Raw genomic sequence first — 17,463 nt, 5'->3', positions numbered from 1 at the left:
ACTCCTCAAGGATCCTGCCCATCCGTAGTTCTTTCAAACTACAGTTCTATATCACCCCACCTCTAGCAATCGTGACAAACTCCTCTTCGATCTGTGTGGATGTAGCCTTCGGATCATGCTTCTCGTTCTTGTCCTTCTTCTTGAGAGGACATTGTGTAGCGTAGTGACCAAGTTCACCACATCGGAAGCACTTGATCTTCGAAACATCTTTCTTCTTATTCTGATACTCCTGCTACCCACTAGATGCGACAGTTGAATTCTCATCCTCCTCCTTTAGCTTCGTCCCACTACTACTACTGCCAGTGTCAAGTTTGCACTTGACTAAGTCTCTCCTCATCTCTTGCTGCTGAAGAGCAGCCCACATTCCTTCCCAATCTGGCAATCTCTCTCTGCCCAGGATACTTTGGACAAATACTTGCCATTCTTCAGAGATTGAGTTCAGGGCCAGCCTCACCATCTCAGTAGGCTGAGGTGTTGACCCCACAATTGCCAACGAGTCTTGGATCTCCTGAAGCTTCGTAAGGAACGGATCAATGTGTTCCCCGTTCTACATCTGCATGGATCTCATCTTTTGCTCCAAGTACATCTTCCGCTCCAGGGAAGATCCTTCATATAGTGTGGCCAATGCTTCCCACATCTACCAAGCATTATCCATGTTGGCAATGTGACACACTACATGATCTCTTACCCCGTTGAGGATCAATCGTTTGGCCTTTGCCATCTCAGCCTTGTACTTTTTGAGCGGATCTGGATCTGCGGGTACAACTCCCACACTGTCAACGTAGATTTTGAGATCGTGCTCATCCATAAGGCATGAGATCCTTGCCTTCCAGATCACGTAGTTGCATGCACCCTCCAACCGATCCTGATCTCGCAACCCATGAGTTGCCATCTCTGCCAATGAAATGTCGAACTGCCTCTTCTCTCCTTTGCGCTACTGCTGGGCTGGCCTATGCACTCCCTGCCGGAGTTAGTAGATCAAATCCTCTCCACTGCTGCTCAACACTAGAGAAATTGAATTCCCTAGCTAGGAATTCTCTGAGGAAGAAATTCCCTCAAGTGTGTCTTCTTCTCCCCTAGTGACGCAATTCTACCAGCAACTACTGCAAAATATCTGCGTCCCAACTAAAGATTTGCTCTGCAAGGAAAAATACGTTGCTCCCTTCTTCCTCTGGAAAGCTTCGATTTGGAGATTGAATTTCTCTATCGACTCACTCAGAGAAATCGATTTCTCCGCAAAACTTCGACCTTCTGGCCCAAGGACTGCGTTGCCTGCTGGGGTTTCGAATTGTTGCTTCTGCTGTAATTTCGAACTCCTCTTGCTTTCTGCTTTTGAACTCTTCTGCTCAAGATCTGTGTGTTGATACCATGTGAAAAATCAGTTACCTGATTCCTACTGCAGCAACTAATGTGAATTCTTCTAATTTTTAATTTGATTAAACAATTTACTTGCTATGTGCTACGGAAAATCTCAAATTAAATACATTGCAACCTACACAAATAAAAACTGCGGAAACTAAATAAAACAAAGGAGAGAAATAATCATCACACACATCTACATAGTTATTTTTGGACAAATGTCCTCGGAAAAACCCAATGCGGGAAAATTGGTGCAACAGTTGAGGGTTTGTATTATTAAGCAATATTTTTTTTGAATACAATCTCTGGATGCCTTGCTGGCTATCCAGTACAGAGAATATGACTGACAGAAGATTTAGTGAGAAATACCTCACACTATCACTGGCGATCCTGATTGATCCAGTGACAGAATGGCTTGTTCCTTGTTGCCTCTTTGCTATCACTGCGTAGGCCAAGTGCCACAGCTTCTAGGGACAGCGTCACCCCTTCTGCTGATCGATTTGCCTCTGAGACTTTGATTTTGTCCTCCCGGTCTCAAACCCCGTCTTCCGCCTTCAGAATTTGACCTCTCAAGCAAAAATACAGATCTCCTCAAGGCTCTGTGCTGCTTTTGTGTCAACCTACATTGCCCAACGTAGCCTCTCTCGGATCTCTCTCTGCCTCCTCTGCTGAGTATTCCCGGATCGGGAGAAATCTCCAACTAGAACTATCCCTACCCCTCACTGCAAGAAATCACTTCGAACTTTTCTCCGTCAACCATGCACTGCTCTCTTCAAAAATTTGATCTTTGATCTCACACTTGATGTGTTTTCCAAATGCCTATCAAGCCTCCTCTTAGAATCCTTCTGTTGAGAACCAACGACCTAGATTAGATTCTAATCAATGGCTCAGATCATTTTGGCTTGATCCCCGTCTTCTTCTAGAAGTGTCACCCACAATTAGATTAATACCCTTTAATTATTTAATTTCCTAAGTTTAGACTTAGGCACCCATTAAAAATAATTAATTATTTTAATAAAAGTGTCTCTGGATGGAATTTCCCAAAACGATTTCTGGGTATTGTGGAATACATGTGTCCAAGCCTCCCTACAAATTTTGAGGCTTAGAGCACATCTGATGCTACCATAAATCAACAGACTAGAGTCAGAGCTTCTTAACTTCTTGAGATTTGTGATCATGGGAGTAGTGATAGGCTTGGAATCGATCATACCGAAATTTTGTAACATCTTGATTATGTACTTACCTAGACCAAGATATTTCTCGCCGAGTTTCTGCCAAACTTCCAAGCCCAAGTAATAGTGCATGAGTCCCATATCTTTCATTTCAAATTTTGCTACCAACATTTTCTTGCATTCTAGGATTCTACGCTCTACACCTTAATGAATAAATCATCCACATATAAAAGTATAATAATTGGTTCATTCTTCACTATCTTGATGTAAAGGCTTGTATCAACAAAACTTTTGAGGAACCCAATGCTTAAGAGATATGCATCCATCCTTGCATACCAATCCTTAGGAGATTGCTTCAAGCCATATAGAGCTTTCTTGAGTCTGCAAACATGTGCATACTTGCTATTTATCTCGAAGCCTTCCGGTTGTTCAATATATACTTCTTCATCAATGTTTTAGAAATGTTGTTTTGACATCCATTTGATGGATATTCCATCCCATAATAGCAACTAATGAAACCAAAGATCTAATAGTAGTATACCTGGCAGTAGGAGCAAAGGTTTCTTTGTAAATTGTAATATATTCCTTCCTTTTGAGAGAAACCCTTTGCAACAAATCTGGCTTTGCATTTGTCTATGCTTCCATCTACAACATGTTTGATTTTGTAAATCTATTTGGAAGTGGCAACAAATTTGTTCCTAGGTTTAGGAACGATTTCCCAAACCCCATTCTTCATGATAGATTGATTTTTTTCTTGCATTGCTTTCTTCCATTCTTCTTGATGAGTGGCTTCTTCAAAGGTAGTTGGTTCTGCTTCGATTAACTTCGTCATGTATGCTGCATATCTTGAGTATCTTTTCGGTCTTTTGCTTTCTTTGAAAGACCCTTTAGTTGCTTTGTGCCCTTCGGCATCTTCAAGTGTAGATTTTAACCAATTTGGCCTCTTCTTTGTCTCAGGAAAGATATCCTGAGTATCTTTTCGGCTTTTGCTTTCTTTGAAAGATCCTTTAGTTGCTTTGTGCCCTTCGGCATCTTCAAGTGTAGATTTTAACCAATTTGGCCTCTTCTTTGTTTCGGGAATGACTATAGGTTGAATAGGCGCACTTGGTCCTTCTTCTTCATGGTTTGCAGGTGCTTTGTCATGTTGCTCTTCTTCTTCAAATAGCGGTACATCTTCAACGGATTTGATTGGTATATCCTTAGATCTTTTGTAGGCATGGTTTTCATCAAATATATCATCTCTGCTAACTTCGATTTGTCTTTCTTCTTTGATGTAGATTCTATAAGCCTTTGATGAAAGGCTATAACCAACGAAGATACCTTTTATACTTGTAGAGTCTAGCTTCTTTCACTTTTCTTTTGAACATGGATGTATGCAAGACACCCAAAGATTCAGAGGTGGTCCACACATGACTTCTTCCCTGTGATTGCTTCTTTTGGTGTCATGTTGTCAAGGATTCTATGAGGACTTCTATTTCGTATGTACACTGTTGTCATGGCTGCTTCTCCCCATAGAAGTTTTGGTAGATCTTGATCAAATATCATAGTCCTTATGCATTCTTCAATAGTTCTATTCTTCCTTTCTGCTACTCCTTTCTATTCGGGGTTGTAGGGAACAATGAGCTCCCTCTTAATACCTTCTTCTTTACAACATGCAATAAGTTCTTTTGAAGTGTATTCCCCTCCATTGTCGAATCTCAAAGTCTTTATCTTTCTTTCAGTTAAGATCTCAACATGAGATCTAAATTCCTTGAACTTTTCAAATACTTCGTCCTTTGTCTTGAGAAGATAGAGCCATGTCTTTCTAGAGTGATCATCAATGAAGGTGACATGGTAAAGATGGCCTCCAAAAGATTTATTAGACATGGGCCCACACACATTTGGAATGAATGAGTTCTAATATTTCCTTAGACCTGGTGTCACTACTTGTAAAATGTTTTCTAGTATTCTTTCCCAAAGCACATCCCTTGCATACTTCTTCCTAATCTTCCTTGATGTTGGGAATGCCCTTTACCATTTGACTAAGAGAGGGTATTATCTTGTAATGAATATGCACGTATCTTCTATGCATATTTTCTATTCCAAAGTTCAATAGGATTGATATCCATGTGAACTAGGGCTTAAGGAGATGGTGATATAACTCTATATAGTCTCTCTTCACGAACTCCAGTAACCTTTGCCTTTTCAATACTTAAATCCTTTCCCCAAACCAAAACTTTACCATCTACAAAAGCAACCCTATCTCCGTTACTAAGTTGCAGGAAACGTGGGTCTAGGGTCCATTTTCGTACGGAAGCGAAACGGAAATGGGGAAACTCGTACGGTACGGCCCAGAAACTCGTTTCCAGCCATACTTGCCTGTTTCTCGAAGAGGAAATGTGGCCAGTACGGCCGAAAACGAGTTTCTAAGCCGTATGGCAGAGTTTCCCCACGCAGATTGACTTTTTCTTATTTTTTTATTATTATTTTGTTTTCTATTTTTTAATTAGGTGACTAAAGTGGCTTCTAGTTGCTTCTAGATGCCTATCTCAAGTTATAAAAGTGACCTTCGCCTCATTCTCTCATCACATAATTGAGCAAGTCGTTTCTCTTGGAGACTGGCGATTTTAGAAAAGGAGAAGAGAGGGAGAGAGCAGTGGTTTTAGCTAGGGTGTTTTCAACAGTGAGAAAAGGAGATTTCAGCAGCAAGAGAAAGAGATTTCAGCAGTAGATTTGGAGTGCAGAGATTCCAGCGACGGCATTCTTGGCTTTTTGGCTCAGCTACAGCCATATTTCTCGTCTTTTCTAGCATTTTGGGGTAGCTTCAGCCATAGAAAATTAATTTGGGTAAGAAACATTCATTTTCTTAGTTTTTTACTACTATTTCTTCAATTTTTGAGGGTTTATGCTGCCAAAAATATGAAAAACGTTTTTTATTACATATTTGTTTTATTTATTTATTTTAGCAGCAATGGCTTCCAACCAAAGTGCAGCTGCAAGTTCAAGCCCTAGGGCCAACCAAAAAATGTTCAGAAGCTTCAAAAATGTGGAGATGGTGGCTCATGGGAATGGCGATGTAATCTTTGCAATAATTCGTACAAGGGCTCCTACCCAAGAGTGAAGGCACATATTTTGCATGGAGGAGGACAGGGGGTTGTAGGTTGCACAAAAACAGCAGATCCATTGGCAAGGAGGGCATATCAAAGAGAGCAAGATGAGGCAGATGTTATTAAGAGAAGGCATGATGAGCTTACTCAAGCTATTCCTCAAGATCCAAAAAAGTCATATGAGAAAAAACCCATAAGGAAAGTTCAAAATAAAGGCCTGGAAAGGGCTGAAATAAAGCCTAATTGACTTTTAAAAGCCAGTTGGGCGAGAATGTTATTCGCAAATTTACTGTCGATTTTTCCTTGTAACATTGGCATATCATTATATGAAAAAATCAGGGTAGGCCAGCTAGATTTCTCGCCAGCCAGATTTTATGATGCAATTACATTGAGCCAAGGATTGTAGTTGAAGCAAGAAAGAGGAGAGTCGGTGCCACTCAAAAACATGAACAACCAACACCCAAAAATACCAGAGGGGCATCCCCTTTAGTTCATGATAGCAGAATTGCTAAATTGGTGAATGTGCAAGCGAGAGAAGAAACTGATTCTAGAGTGGCTAGGTGCATTTATGCATGTGGTATCCCATTCAATGTTGTTCGCTCTCCTTACTGGAAAGGTATGATAAAGGCAATTAACAAAGCTCCTCAAGGGTACAAGGGGCCCAACTATGAGAAAGTCAGAACTCAGCTTCTCAAAAATGAGAAGGAGTTTGTGGAGGATATTTTGTCATCAATTCGTTCTTCCTGGAGTAGCTTTGGGTTTACCATAGTCTCAGATGGATGGACAGATACAAGGCGCAAACCATTGATAAATATCATTGCCACTTCGCCCAAAGGAGCAATGTTTATCAAGGTGGAAGACTGCTCAGGAGAGGTAAAAGATGCACAGTTCATTGCTAATGTTATTATAAAAGCTATTGAACAAATAGGACCTAACAAGGTGCTGCAAGTTATCACGGATAATGCACGAGTTTGCAAAGCTGTAAGTTTAATTATTGAGGGGAGGTATGACCACATCTTTTGGACACCATGCATTGTCCATAATCTGAATCTGACCTTAGAGGAGATCGACAACAAAGTTTCCAGGATAAAGGAAATCACAGGGGAAGCAAGAGAGATTGTCAAATTCATCACCAACCACCACCAATCTCAGGCCATATTTCGAGAGTACTCCAAATTGGAGTTGTTAAAAGTTGTTGAGACAAGATATGCCTCAAACTTCCTGATGTTGCGCCACCTTGTTGAGGTTAAGCATGCATTAGTTTCTATGGTGGTGTGTAAGGCTTGTTATTGTAATTTACAAAGCCCATATGTAAGGCTTGTTATTGTAATTTACAAAGCTCTGATACCATATGTAAGGCTTGTTATTGTAATTTACAAATATTTCTAACAGTATATGCCTGTTTATTTAAATTCATTTCTAACATACTATATTTATAATTGCATAAAATTTCATTTCTAGCAGAATAAACAGAATATACTTTCCAATTTTATGACTAAACAAATCAAATTAGACATATGTACTTTCCTGGTTTTTCTGAGTTGGTGTGGGTTCTTGGATGATGTTGGATGATGTTGTTCTCCGGATAACAAACCAACCAAATTCCTCCCAGCCTGTCTGGGATCAATCTTTCCGGACCCCAAACCCAAAAGGCTTCAAAAGTGAAACCTTTTGGCCCCCGTGCCCAAAACCTCCAAGAACAGGGCTCAATTCTCCTAGATCTATATCTGAAATCTAGAGCCCCAAAGCTCATTCGTTATTTCACATTTCTCTCCCAGATTCTCCATTTGCTTCTTTCCCAAATTTCCATCCCGCCATCTCCATACAGCCTTACTCCCCCCCCCTTTTTCTCCTTCACTTCTCCTTTTAGATTTTTTTATATAGGAAAGGATCCTTCCCTCCAAAGAAATCCCACCCTTTTTTCCTCCAATCAACCTTGTCCTTATCCTTTAAATTCTCATTACTTCAGTTGGTTGGTTATCTTTATTGTACATTAAATCATATTTTTATTTAAATATATATATTAAATGGTATTTTGATCTTTATCATTTCAACCGACTTTGGGAAGAGGATCTTTTAAAAGTACTTAACATGACTTGCCAAAGGATAAGTTAATTAACCTGGTGGCCTAATAATATTTATTTATTTATTATTTAATTAAAATGTTATTAATGAAAATAAATTAATATATTATAGATAAGGTATTAATTAATTCTTTTACTATTTAATTTATTTCCCATACATAGACACTTCATATAATTAAATTGGTATGAATACTACTACAGTACTTTCAATAATTAATTCATTTTTCTTTTACTTGGGAATTTTCATAATAAGTTAATATGCATACTAGTGCAGTGCATGCAATGCATGCATATGTAGCTATCATATGCATGCCTTGTATACATGCTAATATTCCTATGTTGCCTGTAAGTTGAGATGGGTCGTTACATACACCCCTCCTTCAGAACACTTCGTCCCGAAGTCAGAGTTTGTATAATATATCGGTAATTATTTTAGTGTTTAGTATAATCATGTAAGGATTGCGTTCCGTGATTGAATTCTTGTTTGTAATGAGAAAATACTTTTAAAATTTGTTTTGAACATTCATGCCCTGCCCCAATAGAGTTCCCAAGCTATTCTATAATCATCCTATCCTTCCTAATCTCTTCCACTCCCATCCTATCCGTCCTCTACTGGATTATGCCATGGCATCGGCTATACCGATCTAACCATTCATAAACCTCAAGGGTGATAGCATCGATTGTATCGACCTATTTTTCCAGTAGGCATCCGGCAGTCATCATCACACGTCTAGGGGAGCGTAACTCGCAAAGTCCTCCCATGACTCCAGGTTTTGGAGGATAAACGGTGGGCAACACCTCCACCCCTCCTAGTTGGATCAACTTGAACACCCTATCGTGGAACCTGATTGAGCCTCAATTGTTCTTGAAGGTTTTGTCATCACGTGATTGGTTTGGTATCGGGATTTATCTAGAACTTGTATAGCGTATCAGGATGATGAAAACATCTGCAACATAAATACTTGTCCACACATCATAACATATGCATTGATATATTCATAATTAAATATATTCAAATAACCTTTTCCTAGTATTTTATATTTTGTTGATACCTATGGTATATATTTTAAGTTTATATGACATACTTGGCTATGTCTAGCTGATATACCTACAATTAACTTTCACATCAAAATAGTAAAGTGTGATCACTATTATTATATCCATTTTATCAATGATAAGAAATCTATGGTTTTTCATCAAAGTCACACATGCTCATAAGCAAGCCATCATATGTAGAAATTTCATCCTAACATAATTCATGTGGGCATCCATGAATCAATAATACATGCAGATTTTAAGTAAACATACATAATAAAACATAATAATTTGAAATAACATACTCCTGTGTATATTTTCATAGCTATGGAAAATTTCAAAATGACAATCTCGAGAATAGGGATAATAAAGTAAAGATAAAATAAAGTTGTTGTTGTTGTTTTTTTTTTTTTTTTTTTAATTAAATCAAAACAAGTTGGGTTGATTTTGACACAATGTCTATATAATTTATACAAAGTAGTAAAGAGTCATCTTTAAAAATTTATAGGACACTGGATGAGGTCTAAGTCTGATAGTTCCTTCAGTTGCATTTGCAATTATTGAAGTTCAGGAGCCGTCATTCTTATTACTATATATTTATATTATTATATTTTATACTTGTGATTTTATTACTCTTGTCCACTTAACTCCCCTTTTTTTTGTCTTACTTTATCTATTATACACTTTTCCTATAACGATATTGCCAATAATTTTATATTTGATTTTATATTCTTTATGTATTAACGTTTATTATCCTTATTATGTTGTATCAAGTTTTCCCTATACAACAATCGCTTTAGCTATCTTTCATGTATCAATTAACATATTATAAGCCCTTTAGACACCCTTTTGTATTGCCATCTTGTAGCTTATTTGACTTTTACTTCACGTTTATAGTTCCCCACTTTGCAATTAGTGTTATTTGTTAACATTACTCCCTATTTCCACACACACACACACACATATATATATATATATATATATATATTTTGTACTTGATGATTGCTTTCTTTTTCTTCTTTTTCCTCTGACCTTGTTATTTATGATTCTCTTTATCTCTTCAATTACCATATAGTATACATCAGTTTATTGTTTATTTATGCATTTATTGCTTTTTATATTTACTTTAACTATTAAACATATACTCTATATTCTTTTATATTTTGTAACATATTTAATTTCACTCCACTTATATATATATATATATATATATAGTTCACTGGAAATCATAGTTATATGTCATGCTGTTATAAATTTGTTCCTTTCCTAATTTTCACTTTCATTTTCATTTGGGTTATTTATGATGCCACTATGTTTTATGCACACCTAGATTTTATATTGAAATTATGAAATATTCATCTATAAATATATATATTACTACTTGAAATCTCTCACATGTATGTTTCATCTTTATAGAATGTAAAATAAAATAAATGACCTTTGTTAATCATTTATTTATCGAAAAGATTCATTTTAATCCTAAGGACTAATGAACCAAATAAAACCTTAAAAAGCAGGAAAATGTATTATAAACTTAGTGAAAATTAAGTACTTATTATTTCATACACTAGAATACTAAGTAAGTATTTTTACACTAGCATGTACTATATGTTATTCTTACTATTTATACCATAATCTATTCACCTTTTCTTTTGTTTATTTTAATACTTGTTGCTTACACTATATTGAGATCACTTTCACTTCTACTTTATTGTTTTATAATATTTACATTCATTCATTTACCATATTTATTTATTTTATTATTATTGTTTTCCTAGCTACTCCTCATTCCGGGCTGAAATCCACATATTCTTCACTAGATTAACATCTTTCATTTAATATGTGAACGGATTTCTATTTATGAAAACTAAGGATAATCACCCATTTGCATTAGGTTGTCATTCTTATCCAAATTAGAATTGGGGAGAATCCATGATTAATGCCGTGTGAACATTTGAAACCTTTACTTGGGATCCATATTTCACAATTTTTATTTATTTACTTATTTATTTTCTTGGAAAGAGAAAATTCGAGCTTCGTAATTGATTAAATAACGCGATAATCTGTTCATATATATAATAATAAAGTCACAACTCAATCTTCTCTGGACAAGGCCCGTTTCATTCTGTGCACTTTATACAATCTTCTACTTAATTTTGTTCTCCTTGTTCACTAGTTCTTTTGAATTTTTTTTATGTTCAATTCAATCCAGATATATTTTAATTTAATTCTATAAATATAATTATAGAATAATCCTTAAATAAAATACAAACTCCAATGTTACACCCCTCATCTCCCGGTCTCACATACCCATCTTGATAGGAAAAGAAATGAGCATATTTTATAATATACAATGTTTATTGTCATTTTAATGATTTTGTTTGATTTAAAATTTTCACAGAATTATATTGTTTTACTATACTTTCCAAACAGGCTACAAACATATTATCTTAGATTTAGACTTATAAGGCCATCGTTATACACAATGAGATAGAATAATAATTGTTATATATTATGTTCATTTTATATTATATATAATTGTGTATGTATATTTTATATTATATATAACTGTTATTTTAAATGGCTTGGCTTTTCTAAAGATTATTGCACGATCGAATTTTATAGCTTCCTTATCTTCTTCGTTCTTACTATTGTATGACTATCTTCTATACAACATATGATGTTTTCAATTAAAATTTGTCTTAGAGCAATAGAAAAATTAAGCCCTCTATTAAATACATTAATCTCATCATTATTAAAATGGTAATTAATGGTAATTAAAATGGTTAATTACTTTCTTATTTGTAATTCCCAATATTCCATTACTAAATTTTAAAAATAAAACGTCCACTATACTTATTTGACCAGTTTAAACAATTAATAAATACATAACAATAAAATTAAATGTTCATTACACAATAAATAAATAATACCATATTTATAATTTTTTAGAAATAAAATGTTCATGACACGTACTATGCCCCTTTTTTTTTGCCACGGGCCAAACTTATATTGAACTCAACCGAAAGCACCAACATACGGTCATCAAGAGTCTGGGATTCCGACTGAGGAGTTATTTTGCAATTAATTATAAACCTAATTTTAGCAGTGGTACTGCACGTCAAAATTTGGAGTACATTGTGTGTATGAAGGTTTATCAAGCTCTAAAACACACAAATCTGAGATTCTCGTGGTAGTTTCAATTACTAAGTTGGTGAGAGAAATTTGGAGCAAAATATATTTCAAGGGTCTAAATTTTCTATGATTTTGGTGCTGGCTCTTTTTTTTTTAATATATGCCGAGATTCTAAAACCAAGAATATTAACTTTACAGAGAAAAGCAGCTTCTCGTCTGTTATTAGTCTACTAGGATAATATTGTTTAATAAAACAAACTCTCATTTCCTGTATATCATATGGGCAATTCCATATGTTTCTAGTTCATGGGTTTTTCTACATTGGCTGAAATCCGGCATGCAAGAATAATAAATTTATAGAGAAAAATACCTTCTCATCTGTCAATCTGTTGGGACAGTGTTGTTTAACCAAACAAGTCCTTGCTTTCTGTATGGGTTTATATGTTTCTAATTCATGGCCTTTTCTACATAGGCTAAAATCATATGCAAACATACAGACTGCATACTCTAGTAACTACTTAAAGTTGTTAATATTACCAAGATGGGAGAGATTAAAATCAAAATATTATATAAACGTAGATTCCCAAAAAACAATACAGAACTCATAATACTTTTGAAATGAGTAAAATAAAAACAAAAATCCTAAAAAAAGTCGTCCTACTAAAGTCTGAGAGCGGGCTATCAGACCTACTAAATTTTATTGTTTGTTTATAATAGCCCTGTAAAGAGCTAAATTAACTCAAAAACCATTTATCTACAGGTCGGCAATAACCGAAGTATCAACGGCCTTGGGAATATACATACACTCACGTGTTGATTAAGTAGGGAAATTATGTCAAAATTCTTTACAAAGTTTGGAATGCATTAAACGCATCTGCGTCATCAACGTGTTAAACTCATGTGAGTCACTGCCACTAATCAGCAAAATTTCTCTCAATTTCCCTTAATTCGTTTGATGTGTGAATATTATGAAATGAAATGTGGAGGGACTACGACCTTTCCACTTGGCCCTCCAGACGTCGCCTCACATGGCCCTTAAACTTTAAAAACCGAAACATGTAACATATTGAAACCTTAGAACCTCATAAGCTTGCCGCATTTCCTTACAATTCCTCCTTCAAAGGATTGATATGCGATACCAGTTGAGGGTGGTCGAAGGAGTGGTTTTGTCCAAATAGAGTTGTAGCCAAGGTACATTCAAAGAAGAAAGATGGGGTCGTTGATACCAGAAACCGCTAAGAAGCTGTTTACGGCAGAAGGGCTCAAGGAGGCAGCCAAACAATCTCAGTGCATGATTCCAATACCTTGTCGGCTTAAGAAAGCAATTGAGAATTTTCTTAATGAACAGGAAAAGGAAGATATGAAAAGGTGGTGTCAAAATTGTCTAACACCATGAATGAATTTAAGAATGTTAGTACTCAACTGAAATCCGCAGATAGATTTGAAGATTTCCAAGATATATTTGACGCAAATGACCGTTTTAAGCGGTGGAAATTAAAGAGTTTTTATGAAGATGCAGGCCTTAGATACAAGGATGATGAGACTCTTGCCTATGTAGCAACTCGAATGCCCGCTATGTATTGTGCTGCCCATCGAGTCCTGAGAGAGGTTAAGCGACGACTACCAGATTTCTGTCCACGTCACAGTGCTCTAATTGCTCAAGTTGAGCATCAAAGTGCTCTGCCTTCTCTCACTTTTGCCTATTTGGGAACTCAAATCTTTCATTTTTGTTTCTTAGAGTTAACGGCTTTGAATTACACTAATACCAACAGAATTGAGAAATAGAGGAGACCGAGAGGGAGAAAATTACAAAAGAGCTGTTGTCAACCACATTGTCAGGTCATTTGAAGTTCTCAACTATTTCTCAGTTTCAGAAAGTATCTTCAAAGCTCTTCAGAGTCTGTCTAGGTCATCTTCTGTCAAAGTATGCCTGCGGAAGAAAATTCCCTTTTTTTTTTTTTTTTTTTGGTTTTTCAGTGGAATATGAGGATTTCCATGTTTATATATCCTCCTTTTTTTCTTTTTTCCTTTTTTTTATTGATGTTGTCAGAGTGTGGATTTGACAGTCATTTTCAAGTTATGTTTGGATTACCTTCTGTCATTTTCTATTGCTGTTGGTTGCATGTCTACTTAGTCTGCTCTATATTTTCACATCCGTCTGTAGTGTTGTGCCGCAAGAAGGTGCCATTAAGCTAAAGTGGGATATCTTTATGTGTGAACTCATTTCCATTTATATATTTCTTTTTAAACGAGATCTATTATGTCCGTGAATGATTGCAACAAAATATTTTATATATATTTGAACTATTATGCTCTTTAGATTTCACCAACTTTCACCAATAATTTTCGTAGAGATTTTCCCTAAGAATTTTCTGTAGATGGATGCTAGTTTATCCATTTCCAAAGGTGATGAAACTATAGCGTGATCAGGATCTATTTGCAAAGCTATCTATATTGGGAAGGTAGGTTGAGTTCTAATTGACAAGTGAACGAGATGGCAGTTTTGAATATATTGAGGTTTTTTTTTTTTAATTTAAATTCTCTATAAACAAAAGGATTTACAGGTTCTGTATGGGATACATATATAAACAAAACAAAAATGCACAAAACTCTCTGAAATGCAGTCAATCCTCTGTCTCCTCGTATGCTTTAGCTTTAGCTTTTGACCTATATTGTCGTGATCTTGGTAATCTGGCATTTCTGTTTATGATATTCAATTCCTCCAATTCACCTTTGGCATTACTAACTGCAGGTAGATCAATTTCTGTTGCCTGACTAGTAGCAATACCAACAGGAATAATAGCAGGTTTATTAGCCTTTTCACTTGAAACCTACTCTATAGTTAGCCTTTTCACTTGAAACCTACTCTATAGTTTGACAATTGACTGTGTCATTTGAATTCTCTCATTTTCTCAAAGCATGCTATTTTTTTTCTTGGTTTTTTTCTAGGAATATAAGTAACAGACTTCATTTGCTCCACAGAATTATCCAGTTGTGCGGATGCAAAGCTAGATGACTTTACCAGCTGAGAAAAATCTTTAAAAGCTTGCATGTTCATTTTGTCATTGTCCTCATCTGACCAATCCATTGTATAGTGTATGTATTTAGAGGGATTCTTAACATAGTCAGGGACTCTAACACAGTCATTCTGTACTAAATCTAAAGAACCGGGGTCTCTTATTAAAGGTCTCTTTTTTAAGTTCACACCTTCAATGTCATCATGCTCAGTTTCCAACTGTCCAGCGGGATCCCCTTTACTTCCAGGCTCAAATCTCACTCGTTTCTTGGGCTTCTGAAGCTATGATTTTTGAACACTAATATATTTTCACTGTTTTAATTCAACAGGTTATTATGATGTTTACATCGACTGGAAACTTCTTGTTGTGACATAACAAACAACTAAATTTTTTTTTTCTGTCAGGCAACAAATAATTACAATTTTGTTTATGATAACTTCAGGATATAACAAAGAAGCAAGCACTGAAGTTGACCCAAAACAGAAATTTTTATTTATCAGTATGGAAAATTCTTTGTTGATGGAATATGATTGGCTTCTTCGCTACTGTGGGGCTTGGATCTTATTTATATAGATGCCTAGATTCTTATGAATACAAACTACAGATAATAACAACTTCCCTTCTGAGAATTGGTATTCAGTAGTCTTTTCGCTTGCTTCAAAGTCTTAACTTAGAATTTTCGGTCATTTGTTTATGCACAAAACTATAAATGTTGGGATTTGTTTATGCATAGAACTATAAATGTTGGGATGACATTTTTGGATACATATTTTCGGCTATTATACCTCTGTCTACAATTTAGACTTTATATATGACTGTAACAGATCTTCCATAGTTCGGTCTTGTCTTTTGTGACTCGGTCTTGTATTTTGTGACTGTAGCTTCAAGTTGATCCTTTTAACTATGCTTACAGTGCCTTCAATCAACTCGACACTAGGTCCCTTGCTAGCTGACTAGCCCTCAAATGTCTCTTTATTCTTTGATGTGACTATCCACAAAAAATGCATAGACCTTTAAAGATTTTGGATTATTGAGGTGACACAGTATTCTTAATTTGAAAGGTGATTTCAGACCTTAATAGTTATGGCCAGAACTTCGCTCCTTTTACTAAAGGATTCGACCTTGAATGGGCTATTAATCTAGCCTCTTGGTCCTTTTAAGAACAGTACTTCTATACTCTTCAAATTACTTCATTGTCTTGCTCAGGTTGCGGCCTAATCACAGGGTTAATTTGTTTTGTAGTTATGCCTAGAATGTCAACTTCTCTACCCAGTTGTGATCTTCTAACTTCCCTTGTGCCAAAAGAATCACAGGGTTAATTTGTTTTGTAGTTATGCCTAGAATGTCAACTTCTCTACCCAGTTGTGATCTTCTAACTTCCCTTGTGCCAAAAGTTTTGAATATGTAAGCTTAACACTTAGTGTTAAATAGGAAAATTTTCTTATGGTTATTGGTTATAATTCCAACTATATGATGGTAGCCACTAAGGTCCCAAGTGTTTGAATTTAGCTCTGATACCATATGTAAGGCTTGTTATTGTAATTTTCAAAGCCCATATGTAAGGCTTGTTATTGTAATTTACAAAGCTCTGATACCATATGTAAGGCTTGTTATTGTAATTTACAAATATTTCTAACAGTATATGCTTGTTTATTAAATTCATTTCTATCTAAATTCATTTCTAACATACTGTATTTATAATTGCATAAAATTTCATTTCTAGCAGAATAAACAGAATATACTTTCCAATTTTATGACTAAACAAATCAAATTAGACATATGTACTTTCCTGGTTTTTCTGAGTTGGTGTGGGTTCCTGGATGATGTTGGATGATGTTGTTCTCCGGATACCAAACCAACCAAATTCCTCCCAGCCTGTCTGGGATTAGTCTTTTCGGACCCCAAACCCAAAAGGCTTCAAAAGTGAAACCTTTTGGCCCCCATGCCCAAAACCTCCAAAACCTCCAAGAACAGGGCTCAATTCTCCTAGATCCATATCTGAAATCTAGAGCCCCAAAGCTCATTCGTTATTTCACATTTCTCTCCCAAATTCTCCATTTGCTTCTTTCCCAAATTTCCATCCCGCCATCTCCATACAGCCTTACTCCCCCCCCTTTTTCTCCTTCACTTCTCCTTTTAGATTTTTTTATATAGGAAAAGATCCTTCCCTCCGAAGAAATCCCACCCTTTTTTCCTCCAATCAACCTTGTCCTTATCCTTTAAATCCTCATTACTTCAGTCGGTCGGTTATCTTTATAGTACATTAAATCATATTTTTATTTAAATATATATATTAAATGGTATTTTGATCTTTATCATTTCAACCGACTTTGGGAAGAGGATCTTTTAAAAGTACTTAACATGACTTGCCAAAGGATAATTAATTAACCTGGTGGCCTAATAATATTTATTTATTTATTATTTAATCAAAACGTTATTAATGAAAATAAATTAATATATTATAGATAAGATATTAATCTATTCTTTTACTATTTAATTTATTTCCCATACATAGACACTTCATATAATTAAATTGGTATGAATACTACTACAGTATTTTCAATAATTAATTCAT

The 17,463-nt window shown here is 35.4% G+C and overlaps 1 protein-coding gene across 2 annotated transcripts in view; it reads left to right on the top strand.

Annotated features, from left to right (window-relative positions):
* LOC149162868 (putative cinnamyl alcohol dehydrogenase 1) overlaps window positions 1-17,463 on the top strand; it is a 234,381-nt gene that overhangs the window by 207,194 nt on the left and 9,724 nt on the right. Inside the window, exons 7-8 of one of the 2 annotated variants that reach the window (XM_089437424.1) lie at window positions 14,624-14,677; window positions 14,854-15,041. The exons of the other annotated variant lie outside the window; for it this stretch is intronic. Coding sequence (XP_089293550.1) covers window positions 14,624-14,646 — 23 coding nt within the window. The 3' untranslated portion in view covers window positions 14,647-14,677; window positions 14,854-15,041. Of the gene's footprint in view, window positions 1-14,623; window positions 14,678-14,853; window positions 15,042-17,463 lie in introns of those variants that run through there. 2 annotated transcript variants of the gene reach the window in all.

This window comes from Pinus tabuliformis, chromosome 5_2 (genome assembly GCF_031772625.1).
Source record: "Pinus tabuliformis cultivar Carrire ecotype Pingquan chromosome 5_2, CPIR1, whole genome shotgun sequence".
Classification (NCBI taxonomy): Eukaryota; Viridiplantae; Streptophyta; class Pinopsida; order Pinales; family Pinaceae; genus Pinus; species Pinus tabuliformis.
The sequence above is the reverse complement of the archived record's forward strand: the minus strand, read 5'-3'. Positions and strand labels throughout refer to the sequence as shown.